Source organism: Stereum hirsutum, assembly GCF_000264905.1.
Source record: "Stereum hirsutum FP-91666 SS1 unplaced genomic scaffold STEHIscaffold_3, whole genome shotgun sequence".
NCBI classification, from domain to species: Eukaryota; Fungi; Basidiomycota; class Agaricomycetes; order Russulales; family Stereaceae; genus Stereum; species Stereum hirsutum.
The window spans coordinates 1,754,573-1,766,147 of NW_006763133.1; the positions used below are offsets into that span (position 1 = coordinate 1,754,573).

Here is an 11,575-nt window from a genome sequence, read left to right on the forward strand (position 1 = left end):
ATTTTGTATCAGTCTTTGTTGGGGCAAGAAGGTTAACAAGTTATGGGGCGTACAATGCATACAGGATGCCCGTCGTCAGAGACAATGATGAAGACGTGAAGCAAGCGCGCAAGAGGAGGCACAAAGACAGCAGGAGGCTTTACGAGAAAGTGGACACGGTCACGGAGCCGATCGCGACCGCAGGACGGCCGGCATGGCGGATCCTCAATTCAATATTATTTCTCGCGTGGCAGCCTCCGAGACGTCAGCACTTCCGTTCCCGGCCGAAGTTCACTGGTGCGGCCGCATCCTCCGGCGTCCGACCAAACCTGACAGCAGTGGCGAAGACGCTCACCGCTACTACTCGTGCTCTCCTCCTTCTCTCCATCTCTCATGTCAATCGTCTCTTCCCCCATTAGAACAGTCGCGAGGCTGTCGAGAGTCTCGAAGAGCAGATGTAGGTTCCCAATACGAACTTCCCAAGTCTTGTGGCCTCGTACTGATATTATACCTATTTTGCTGTATTTTGGAACGAAGGTCTTCACTCGTCTGCTCCTCGTTTGGCCATCACCAACCTTGAGATGCCGGCCATGTCTCCCACCATGAACGAAGGTGGCATCTCGTCTTGGAAAAAGAAGGAGGGAGATTCATTTATTGCTGGAGACGTCCTGCTCGAAATCGTGTGTTTGTCCAGCGCCTCGAAGAATGACTTATCATTGATCCCATGTCGTCTACAGGAGACCGACAAGGCCACCATTGACGTCGAAGCTCCAGATGATGGTATTCTGGGCAAAATTATCGCACGTATCTCAATATGAAACCACAACTGTACGTATACTGACGCCTCATCCATTCAAAGGTCCAAGACGGCGCGAAGAACATTCCTGTCGGTCAAGTCATCGCAATACTCGCGGAGGAAGGAGATGACATCTCGAATCTTCAAGCACCCGAACCGAAGCAGGCTTCTCAACCACCCAAGCAGGAAGCTGCATCACCGCCGTCTACTCCCCAACCCAAGCAGGACCCGGAGCCCCGTACAACGCCTACCCCAGGATCCTCGACCTCGACACATAAGCACATTCAACACTCTCGACCATTGTTCCCGTCTGTCGCTCGTTTGCTTCAGGAGAATGATGTAGCGGACATTGAGGCGATCAAAGGCACCGGTGTTCGGGGCATGTTGACCAAGGGGGACGTGCTCGCGTACCTTGGCAAGGCATCCGGTCCTACTGGCACGTTTAAGCAGAATACCCAGACGCTTCCTGAACTCAAGCAAGCACCTAAGAAGGTTGAGGAGCAGAAGGTATGTTTTCGCGTGCTCCTATGGACCTGCTTCGCATCTCTTACCTTGCTTGAATCGCAGCCTTTGGATGGCGCAGCTATTCGCCGTCTGATCGTCGGAAACATGACACAGTCTGCTGCTAAGGCAAAAGCAGCTGCCGGTGAGTGTTCTTGTATTGTGTATGTCCTTACTCGCTTCAACGGTATCCTCCATTCTCGCAGCTCCCAAGTTGGTTGCAGACTTCGATTCCGTCATCTCCGATTACCTCCCATCTACTCCGTCGAGCCCCTCTCGTGCACCTATACCACCACCTCAACCCAAGGCCACCTCCTCAGACTTCCTAGATGGCTTGGTCTAGAGAGACCGGCTTGCTCTCTTTCACCTTTGGATATATTGATTATCTATACTCGGGCTTGCGGGTAATAGACATGATTGTCTGGACAAACATAGACGCTCGCGGCGCAAGGTCAATATATACATCATAAATTGAACGGGACAGAAGTTTGAAGATCGACCACTGCGGCTCAAGACGTGGATACATGGGCGGATGGTAAAGCGCCCAAGGTCAAACGGTAAGCCAGGCGTTAGCTGACCCGGGCGGTGGATAGAAGACGATGCACATCATCGCAAGGTCAATATGTTCATACCAATTTCCGTCCAGTCTGCCAAGGGTAATACTGTCAGCCACTTTACGAGGACTACAGCACTCTCTTGAGTCAGACTGGGAGAAATGGGGCTTACCTTGCTCTTGCTGACACCCAAAACAGCGCCTGCTTGAGCGTCCGAGAGCTCTGCAGCGACGATGGGCGTCTGGCCATTATACTCTGCGTGTTTCAGGTTCAATGAGTCCGACAACGTACGATATCTCGCTAGAATAATGACGCCACGCATCTGTAGGAGTAATCTTTGCATTACTACCACAGAAGGAACGCCTTGTCCATCTTCATCTAATGACAAATGACCACAAATACCATCAGTCCAGATTGTACCTCCTCGCAAAGTTGATTACACCCACCGGAATACACATAATCTGCACTTCGTACTTCTTCGGCGTCCATGTCAACGCTGTTTTTATTGCATCTCCGAATTCTTGGTCGATACATTGTCATGACCTTAGCTTTCGCTCCCGTTCCAAGTTTAGTGTGCGGTTTCTTAACTAGTGGGGCTGATGTGGAGGAAGCAGCTTCCAGTTTTTTGGGAGCCACCGCAACATAGTTCGTGTCTGCGTCACCATCATCATCCCCGTCGCGCTCCCCTTACGAGACCGCGGCCAGACGGTGAATAAGTCTGAGATCAAGGCTCAGTCACTGACAGAGAAATGCGGTTCGAGGCTATAACTTTCGCTTCTGAGTGAATGCTAAAGTACCTTGCATCAGTAGTTGTGTTTTAGAGAACGCCGTTGTACACAAAGAATTTGCGACACGCTGATCACCGTAGTGTGACATCCAGTCGCGTCGACGCGTCGCGTAACGCCACTGTCGCGTCGTCACATCGCGCACGTTACTCCTCGGACCGCGCCTTGCCGTCTGATGCGCGTCAGAGATCTGATTATCGGGCGTCTCTCCATTCTTGACCACTCCGCTGCCTCAACGCTCCAACTCTCCTCGACTCATCCTCATTGCACTCCATCCACGACCACCACGGACACAGCAGCATGCAGCTTACGGTTCTCAATCTTACGGAAAGCTCTATAATATCTGAAATCTATAATCCTGGTACTTCTAGCGCGGACAAGAATACTTTCCAACCGAATACGCGTCATCAATTGTCGAAGTTCGAGCATACTCTGGTTCTTTACTCGAGCTCTTCACCAATAGATACATCGTCCTCGTCGGAGAAGGGGCATGATTTAGGTGGATTGGATCAGGGGATCGTGGACGGGCAGTATTCTGTGCAGCTGAGTAAGGGTGAGGGGCGAACATGGTATGTGGCGAAAGCCACCGAGGGCTGTCCTTGGATCATATATTGCAGGCGAGTGAGTACAGCCAACTCTTCTTTACACCATATGGATCTCTTTAATGATTGTGTAGGTCTCAAGAGGCAAGCAGATGGCTATGATCCTGCCCAAGCGCGACCTTGCTTGCTTCCTGTCAGATATGCCAGATAGCCTCCCACTCTCTTCTCTCTGCCTCCCAGGTCAGTAACATCTGTCTCCCATACTTCCAGATACAACCATTTATGATGGATATTTTCTAGGTACGCACGATACGTGTGCACACTATGGGTGGCCAGTATCGCAGTGGTGAGCTGTTCATTGTGTACAAATTAGGAAATCCCTGGTGACATCGAACTCACCCATTCAGCCCATAGTCAGGATACCTCTACACCCTTACCAGTCCAACTCATGTCCGGAATACGCGTCATCGACATCCGCCTGTCTCTCCACGATGGTCACCTGCTCGCATACCACGGCGCCTACCCACAGCGTACATCCTTCCAGGCCATTCTTCGCACACTCCATGATTTCCTTACATCTTCACACTCGTCCCGGGAGTGTGTGGTCGTCTCCATCAAGCAAGAAGACTTCGCCTTCGTGCACCCGCAGGCCTTCTCGAAGAGTGTTAGACAGGAATTAGAGGCTTCGGCTGGTGGGATGGGAATGTGGTACTTGGATAATCGGATCCCGACGCTAGGTGAAGTTCGTGGGAAATGTGTGATGTTCAGTCGGTTCGGTGGGGACGGTGCCGAGTGGGATGGGGGGCTGGAAGGTCTGGGAATTCACCCTACGACTTGGCCGGACAGTGCGAAGGAAGGATTCACGTACGATATCAAGAACACATTGGTTAGGACGCATGACTGGTGAGTTGCACAATTTTCCCTTACTCGGTCGGACAAGAGAGCCTTGAATCAATATGAGACAGGTACTCGATCCCGTCGTTCCTGTCCATTCCGGAGAAGGTAGAGCTTGCAACGGGGATCCTGCTCCCACCTGTCGAGGAGCCTCCCATGCCCATCTTGTCTATATCCTATTTGTCGGCTGCGTCATTTCCGTTCGCGGCGCCACCCATCGTTGCCAAAGGATTAGGGTTCCCCAGCGTCGGGTTTGGTTTCGAGGGAGTGAATGCAAGGGTCGGCCGATGGTTACTGGACAAGCTCGACAATGGCTCTCAGGATCGGGACAGCGAGAAAGGCGCTGACGATGGTCCGAGGATCAGAGGCTGGATATTCATGGACTTTTACTCGGAGCCTCTTGACGGAGCCGTTGTCCCACTGTTGGTCGAGTGTAACTTCAGAGGGCGTGGAGGCGAGACGGGCTGGGTAATGTGTTAGGTGGTACTCTTCGGGCTCTGTACGTCTATGCGATTTACCCTCTCGGATACGCTATAATCTGGACAGCCGAGTCGGTGAAAGTACTTATGGCAGGAGACATTCAGGACTGGGGCGCAGGAACGGCGGGGGACGGAACCCACGTATGGGGTTAGGAGTTTGTGGCCGAAACTGTGACCGTGACGGTAAGCGGGGAATTTGCGATGAAGTGACGCAGTGGGCCGGGTGAGGCGCTCCACCGCGTTCTTTCACGCCTTTCGACAAGAGCGCGACTGCACAGCAACCCGCTGGAGTTGCTCAAAGGTCCGTTCCCCCTTCGGCTCCCTATTTAACACCCACACGCTCTTTTGCACGACACCCTATTTTATCTCGCCCCCAGCCATGGACCGATGCCCTGTCGAGCTCTGGTCTTCTATCTTCTCCTTTGCCTGTACCGACGGCGGGAGCACCGGACGCTCGCTCGCCCTCGCTGCTCGCTGGACGAACAACCTTTCCCTACCATTCCGCCTCCAGTCTATCTCTGCCACAAACACCAAACAAATCGTATCCCTTGCAAACGTCCTCGACATGGCACACCCCACCCACCGCCGTGTACGTTCTCTCGTGCTCTCCAACGCACAAATCACCCACTTCACATCCGGAGACGGAAAGATACGCCAGTCGATGTACGGCGTCGACACTTGCACTTCCCAACAAGAATCATTCATCATTGCACACGCCATTCTTCGCATCCTCACCGCTGTTGCCGATACACTATACACGCTCGACATGGACTTTTCGCAATCCGACTCCATTCCATGTTTCCCGTACACACTCGTTCCCACAGCACTCCCACATCTGGTCGAACTTCGTCTGAAGGGTACCCGTTCCGCGCCCACTTTACCTGCGCCTATGCGCCCGCTCCCGTCTCTGAAGCGCCTGGACATACATCTTACCAAATGCCACCGTTGGGGTATCGAAGAGTGGTCGCTTCTCGAAGACTTGCCTTCCATCGCACCCGAGTTGGACGTCCTCTACGCTACCGGTCTCGTCTGGTGTGGAAATCTTCCAGAGTATCTCCGCCGGACGATCTTCTCGCACCGCCAGACGCACACATCCGCAGGGGACATGATGACGACGCCTCTCACTGCGTCGGAAGCGCTGTTCGGGAGGCTGAAAGTGATCGTGGTGCCGGAGCCGCCGACGAATGTGGTGCTGAACGAGATAGCTGTGCGGGAGCGGTATGAACGCGTTATGGGCGAGTTGGAGGCGATGGCGCAGAGTGATACCGAAGGAAGGCTGGTCGTCATGTCGGATTTGGGGTCTTGCTGGTAGCCTGACAGGCTGAGGGGAGGTGTAGCGGCGTCGGAGGGGCATGAAGAGGGCAGGGCTGGTCCGGGGAGTTGGTCGTTTGCTGGCCTCTTTCGCATGGTTCGTCTGTTTGGATTCTCGTGGCATACATACCTTATCTTGGACCTTCTTGTAAATGTGCAACATGTACCTATTTTCCTGGGCCTTTGTGTCCTTATTCTCCCTGTATTTACACCCGACTGAACGCGAGCTTGAGCTTGATCGTATGAAGCGCCGGACGCGACTTATCGCGTCGGAACTATCGTCACCTGATTTGGCGTTTCAACTTCCCATCACATGCCGGTGCTTAGCGGCAAAGTCCGTCCGGCCTCGGAACATCGCTCCGGCGGTGTCTTCCCCGGAACCCAAAGCTGTGTGGCCCAACCTCGTCAGGCAATCGTCAGGGCAAGGCTTTGCACTCCATCGCCTCATGGCTCGCACTCCGTCTTTGGTCACTCGGGGACCACCTCCATCCACTTCCGGCCACAGCCTTCGCTTTCTTTCAGCCTGCCTCTCTCGGAGTTTTCATGTTCTCAGGCCCACCCACAGCCTCATCAATGGTCATGGATAAAATCAAGCCCTGTACAAACTTTTGGACCACAGTGCACTTGAAGGGTTTAATCTCGCTCACACCACCTATGCTATACGGCAGACCCCACCATCCGACCCGTTTCACACGAATTGTTTTGATGACATCTTGATCTCTCCCCTTGAACTTTGTTTGCTGGAGAAAGAAATTCTTCTGTCTCTTTGGGTCTCTCACGAAGGCTGTGAACTGCATCCGATACGTCTTTGGGTCATGAAGTGTGACTGCTTTGCCGCCTATCCTATTGTACAACCGCTACCATAACAGAGGTCTCGGAAATGGCTACAAGCGAGCAGAGCGTTCAAGTCATCTCGGATTCGCAGGAGCAGACACCGACAAGACCGCCAACATCGTAGCTGTTCAATAAATGTCAAATTTATATGCGTCCACCTCTTCTGATGCGAATGATTCTACAGTTTGGTAGATATTGCTCGTACCATCCAGACGCAGAACGACTTTCTGCAGAAGCTACTCGGTAAGATATTTACTCTTGGGGAAATTTGTTGACGCTGATCGTCGGGCACGCCACATGTAGATTCGCTGAACAGCGGTTCCAAGGAGACGCTGAATGTCCTTCGGCAGATGAATGACAGGCAAGCTGTAGCAGGTAAGTGCGCAGTTCCTCTATCATCCTTCATCGTTAGATGACAGTAATCAAACGATTCACTGTACTTCTCTATTTGCATAGAATCTGCCAGACATATTGTCCCGGAGGTTCCCGCAACGAGCGCCAGTGCGTGGTCCCCGTTGCTCAAATCATATCATCAAAATATCGAAACCAAGGTCGATGGCTGGCGAGGTACCCTGGACACGTTGCTCATCTTCGTGGGTCGAGTTATCTCTCAATTAGTGCCAGCTTGGTGCTAACCACTCGTGGTAGGTCGCTTTGTTTTCAGCGATTGTGACTTCTTTTCTGGTGCAGTCCCTCAGCGGGCTGACCGAAGACGATGGGCAACGCACCAATGAACTTTTGGCTAACCTGACCGAAGTAGTCGTTGCCCTTGGCGCGGGCACGCCTGCTTCCCAACTCGACCTTCCTCGACCGGTCCAGTTCGTCCCGGACAGAGGTGCAGTCCGACTGAACGTTTACTGGTCTATCTCGCTCATCTTCAGCGTGCGTTTCATGGTCAATATGGGGGAAACAGCTCATGAATTGATCTTTATCTTGTCTATAGATTTCTGTAGCCTCGCTCGCTGTTACAAGTAGAGGCCATGTCGCCTTATTGACTCGCTCACGCCACACACAGGCCCACAAAAAGCTCGGCGACCTCCACTCACGTTGGAAACAGGCCACCCGGATTCTTGGCCCTGTTGTTGAAACATTGCCACAACTCCTGATTCTACCCGTGCTCCTCTTTATCGTCGGACTGTTGGATAATATGCTCTCTACTGCCCTGCCCGTGTCGGCGCCACTTGCGCCCATTCTGGCTGCGGGCGCGATTTCTTGCGTTTGTGTGGCTCTGGTGGCTGTTTATATTGGTTACACGCTCGTTCATGGAGGACTGTATCCCACGGACTCTCCATATCAGACTACTCTATCACAGTTGATTGAGTCCTATGGCCGAATTGTCATTCGATGGTTCTCTCAACTGTATAGGACAGCGATGGGCTTTGTCATGTCGATATTTGTATCTTCGATGACTATCTACAGGAAAAGGAGGCCCCGCGCATCCGCTATTCCATTGGGCCACGTCGAACCACCTTCGAGGGACATGACATCTCGCGGCGCCACGACCAGCGGAGAATTCGTCCGCCCTGACCTTACAGAGTTGTCGATGTACCTCAGCACATTCGATCCGATCACAGTCGACGATAGCGAGTACGAAGCCTTTCACACGGCTGTACAGAGGACGCACGAAGACGACTCGCTGGATCAGGCAGCGGCGGCACTGGCGCCACTCATGTTCGAGCGGCAAAGGGGCGATATTGCGAGAGTGTCCGGAGATACGACAGAGCAAGAGATGCAGACGGTCGTGTATCTACTTTCGGCGGAGGCGAGTGTCAGATGTAATGTTACTGCTGCCTCGGTCGTGGTCAAATCTTTCGTTTCACATTATGGTGGGTACATTCAGTCCTCTCCCCTTCTACTGTTTCTATTTCTAAAGGTCGTCGACGCGACTAGGCTTGTTTTATCGTAGCAGTGATCGCAACAGCCTCCTTCCGCTACTCGAGCGAGCTGCACGTCGCTATTCTCTGGCCGTCTCTGGCAATCCACTCACGAGCATACTCTGGGACTCGCCATTCACGGCAGCAATGGTGATGCTCCTCAACCAAGGAACCTTCCCAAACACACAGCAAATAGATAGAACACACGGGACTACAGTCCTCGCCCTCCTCCTCTCCGATATGACGAACATCGACTTCCTTCATTCGAGTCAGCGTCATCGCCCCTCTCAGCCCTCAGACTTACATCTCCTCATCTCCAACATCCTCGCGTACGCGTCTGGGGTTCTCCTGGCCAAAATACGAGACGTGACAGACGCGTCTGATTCTTCCGAGAGTGCCATGGATGCAGCGATGGACACAGTTCTGAAACCTTCCATTCCGTTCTTCAGGACGATACTCGACCATTCAGACGAAGCATGGAGTAGCATCCTCATGCGAGGTCTCTCCCACCTCCTTACGTCGCTCTCGAGCCCGAACGTCTGGGCGTCTCCTGCAGATGGACGAGCGCTCCAAGCGTTCCTTCGGTGGTTCATCCGCAAGCCAGGTTTCTTGCTTGTCCTTATACAAGCTGTCGAAAGGACGCTCGAAAGCATGACTGCCGAGATGCTGAGGGGCGGTCACAATGTCTCGTGGTTCTTGGGCCTTCTTCCGCACATCAACCGACAACTGGAATCACACTTCAAAGATACTCGGGATCATGGAAGCACGACGCCTTTGACTCTGGGCTACAGCCCTCGTTCTATGGCGCAGATGTGTCGCTCCCTTTTGAATATCTGCGTCAAGCTCGTTCTACTCCTCCAAGACCTCGATACAAACTCCAACCCGACCCAGACCTGGTGGCTCCGCATCTTGCACGACGACACCGACCCGAATAGCGACTGGTGCAACCAACTCTGCTGGGCTCATAAGGACGTCATTCGTACTCTCGAGACTATCCATCTTGGCAACACTGTCCCTAATAGTATTACTACGGTGCGCCGCTGCCAGTGAGCCTCGAGTACGGGACGTGGTACGATCTTCTGGCAAAGTTGGGCGTGGAGGAGTCGACGGCGAATTCGTATATTTATGATACGTCTATGGAGCATCGGATGGAGGTCAAGCAGAGCTTGTTGCACGCTTTTGGGAAGATATTTTTGAGGGATAGAGGTACGTCCGGCCGTGTCCTCATCTACAGCGCTCAACGTCCTCACGATGCATGACCGCCACAGCGACAGGTCATCCGCGAAACAAACATGTTGTTCCTTTAATCCGGCCACATTCGAATCATTGACGGCAGCTGTTTGTCCAATTTTAACATGCAATTACAATGGGATCTTTGATTCGATTTGGTCAACTACGCCTCAATCCACCGCCGGCCTCTTCCCCTCCCACGCATTCCTCAAAAGCACCATTAACCTCTCCCTCTCCAACGGTGCCGGATTCGGATACGGCGCCTTCGCAGCAATATCCGCTGCTTTCTCCACGTCCTCCTCTTTGAACCCGAGTTGCTTCAAAGAATAAGGCGCGCCGAGGTCTTTGGACATGTCGAAGAGTAGGCCGGGGACGTTGGAAGGTGTAGTGTTGAGGGCACGGGCGAGGATGGAGAGGGAGGCAGAGATGTGGGGAGCGTTATATGCGATTGCGTGAGGCAGGATGACGGTATGAGTCTCAGCATGAGGCATGTTGAAGGTGCCGCCTGAGGGAGATTTTGAGTACGGCAGGGAGCGAAAGTAGAGTGGATAACGTACCAAGGGTGTGGCAAAGCTTGTGGTGCAGAGACATGCCCACTGCGCCCAGGCTACAGGTCCATTATGTTAATTGGTATCCGTCTTGTCAATGAAGCAACATACCAAGTCCCACAAGCCCACGCCCCATACAACGCATCACTCCGCGCCTCCAGATCCTGTGGATTTTTATGGATAATCGGTAGGGCCTTAGCGATGCTCGCCACACCCTGCTCCGCAAGGAGATTGATGACCGGATTCGCTTCAGGGGAGTATAGAGCCTCCACGGCATGCGCGATGGCGTTCATGCCCGATGTGATGGTCATTTGTGCGGGGAGGGTGAGGGTGAGGGTCACATCATAGATGACTACTTCAGGGAGCACTTTGAGAGTCTTCTGTGTCGTCTTGACATTGTTCTCGGTCTGACCGATGATAGGGGTTGCCTGTAGGAACAAAATAACCCAGAGATGAGGAATGAATCAAAATGAAAGATATTGCGACGCACCTCAGATCCTGCATAGGTCGTCGGAATGACTATCTGCGGCAGATCCGTCCTCAAGGCAATAGCTTTCCCCAGACCGATAGTTGATCCTCCACCGACCGCTACAACACAATCCGCTCTCTTCTCACTCACAGTCTTGATTGCATCGTCCGTTACATGCGTAGGCTATTCGACGAATCAACAACACTTCAACATCGCGGAAACCCGAATAGGGGCTAAGGAATCAACAGCGAACAGAACGCACAGTATGCATGGTAGCGTTCGTGTATAGTCCAACGGCGAGATCACCGATAAGAGACGCAACTTTTTCTCCTGCATCGACTTGTTGTGGGGTAGTGAGCACGAGAGCTTTGCTGCATCCTAGTCTCTGGATCTCCGAGGAGAGCTGCGAGAGCGTTCCGGACCCAAAGATGACGCGCGATGGGAGGGCACTGTAGACGAAGGGCTTCATGGCTGCAGGATGGTCGTAAGATGGGCTGATATGGAAGGGCTGGTGCAGTCGTCTTTAAAGGTCTCCGGACAAGCTGGGAAACGTGACGTCGTTTTGGGAATGTTAAGCAGCTGAGCTCGCGCATAAACCCTTCAAGCTTCAGAGTGTATGCCGCCCGCTAGAAATCATGTGCAGCAAAAGCAAAGCAGACGCAGCTCGGGCGGCACAGTACTAAGCTAGCAAAAGACTTGTCGTCGTCAAGAGAGGAAAAGGGAAGAGGTTCAAAGCTGCTATGGCGGTGGTCACAGAAAGGAGGCGAAGTGCCACCTAC

General features: G+C 52.9%; 5 protein-coding genes across 5 annotated transcripts; 4 read left to right on the forward strand and 1 right to left on the reverse strand.

Annotated features, from left to right (window-relative positions):
- The first annotated feature begins 314 nt into the window (after nt 1-314).
- Nucleotides 315-1,691, forward strand: STEHIDRAFT_119036 (pyruvate dehydrogenase X component). The gene is made up of 6 exons (XM_007300972.1): nt 315-436; nt 517-659; nt 717-779; nt 839-1,282; nt 1,343-1,421; nt 1,483-1,691. Exons 1-6 carry the CDS (start codon nt 373-375, stop codon nt 1,617-1,619), a joined length of 930 nt encoding a protein of 309 aa, XP_007301034.1. The 5' UTR covers nt 315-372; the 3' UTR covers nt 1,620-1,691.
- Nucleotides 1,692-3,357: 1,666 nt separating this feature from the next.
- On the forward strand, nt 3,358-4,531 carry STEHIDRAFT_52122 (PLC-like phosphodiesterase; the record flags this gene model as incomplete). The annotated part of the gene is made up of 4 exons (XM_007300460.1): nt 3,358-3,397; nt 3,458-3,503; nt 3,572-4,060; nt 4,123-4,531. 4 exons carry the CDS (start codon nt 3,358-3,360, stop codon nt 4,529-4,531), a joined length of 984 nt encoding a protein of 327 aa, XP_007300522.1.
- A 378-nt stretch (nt 4,532-4,909) lies between these two features.
- STEHIDRAFT_51764 (uncharacterized protein) lies at nt 4,910-5,143 on the forward strand (the record flags this gene model as incomplete). Its single annotated transcript, XM_007300431.1, has 1 exon — nt 4,910-5,143. A coding segment is annotated over one exon (234 nt), but the record flags the coding sequence as incomplete, so codon positions are not given.
- Nucleotides 5,144-7,178: 2,035 nt separating this feature from the next.
- On the forward strand, nt 7,179-7,650 carry STEHIDRAFT_52025 (uncharacterized protein; the record flags this gene model as incomplete). The annotated part of the gene is made up of 2 exons (XM_007300453.1): nt 7,179-7,268; nt 7,324-7,650. Coding segments are annotated over 2 exons (417 nt in total), but the record flags the coding sequence as incomplete, so codon positions are not given.
- Nucleotides 7,651-9,573: 1,923 nt separating this feature from the next.
- On the reverse strand, nt 9,574-11,527 carry STEHIDRAFT_119038 (iron-containing alcohol dehydrogenase). Its single transcript, XM_007300973.1, has 5 exons — nt 11,059-11,527; nt 10,818-10,979; nt 10,439-10,755; nt 10,337-10,386; nt 9,574-10,284 (listed from the first exon to the last, which is right to left on the reverse strand). Exons 1-5 carry the CDS (start codon nt 11,263-11,265, stop codon nt 9,950-9,952), a joined length of 1,071 nt encoding a protein of 356 aa, XP_007301035.1. The 5' UTR covers nt 11,266-11,527; the 3' UTR covers nt 9,574-9,949.
- Nucleotides 11,528-11,575: the final 48 nt, after the last annotated feature.

Bases quoted from the DNA above. Each gene is read 5' to 3' on its own strand.
- STEHIDRAFT_119036 (XM_007300972.1), top strand. From the start codon at position 373: ATGTCAATCGTCTCTTCCCCCATTAGAACAGTCGCGAGGCTGTCGAGA. The intron at 437-516 runs GTAGGTTCCCAA...TTTGGAACGAAG, and splicing joins GAGAGTCTCGAAGAGCAGAT to GTCTTCACTCGTCTGCTCCT. The intron at 1,422-1,482 runs GTGAGTGTTCTT...CCATTCTCGCAG, and splicing joins TAAGGCAAAAGCAGCTGCCG to CTCCCAAGTTGGTTGCAGAC.
- STEHIDRAFT_119038 (XM_007300973.1), bottom strand. From the start codon at position 11,265: ATGAAGCCCTTCGTCTACAGTGCCCTCCCATCGCGCGTCATCTTTGGG. The intron at 10,387-10,438 runs GTATGTTGCTTC...ATGGACCTGTAG, and splicing joins GCGTGGGCTTGTGGGACTTG to CCTGGGCGCAGTGGGCATGT. The intron at 10,285-10,336 runs GTACGTTATCCA...AATCTCCCTCAG, and splicing joins CAAGCTTTGCCACACCCTTG to GCGGCACCTTCAACATGCCT.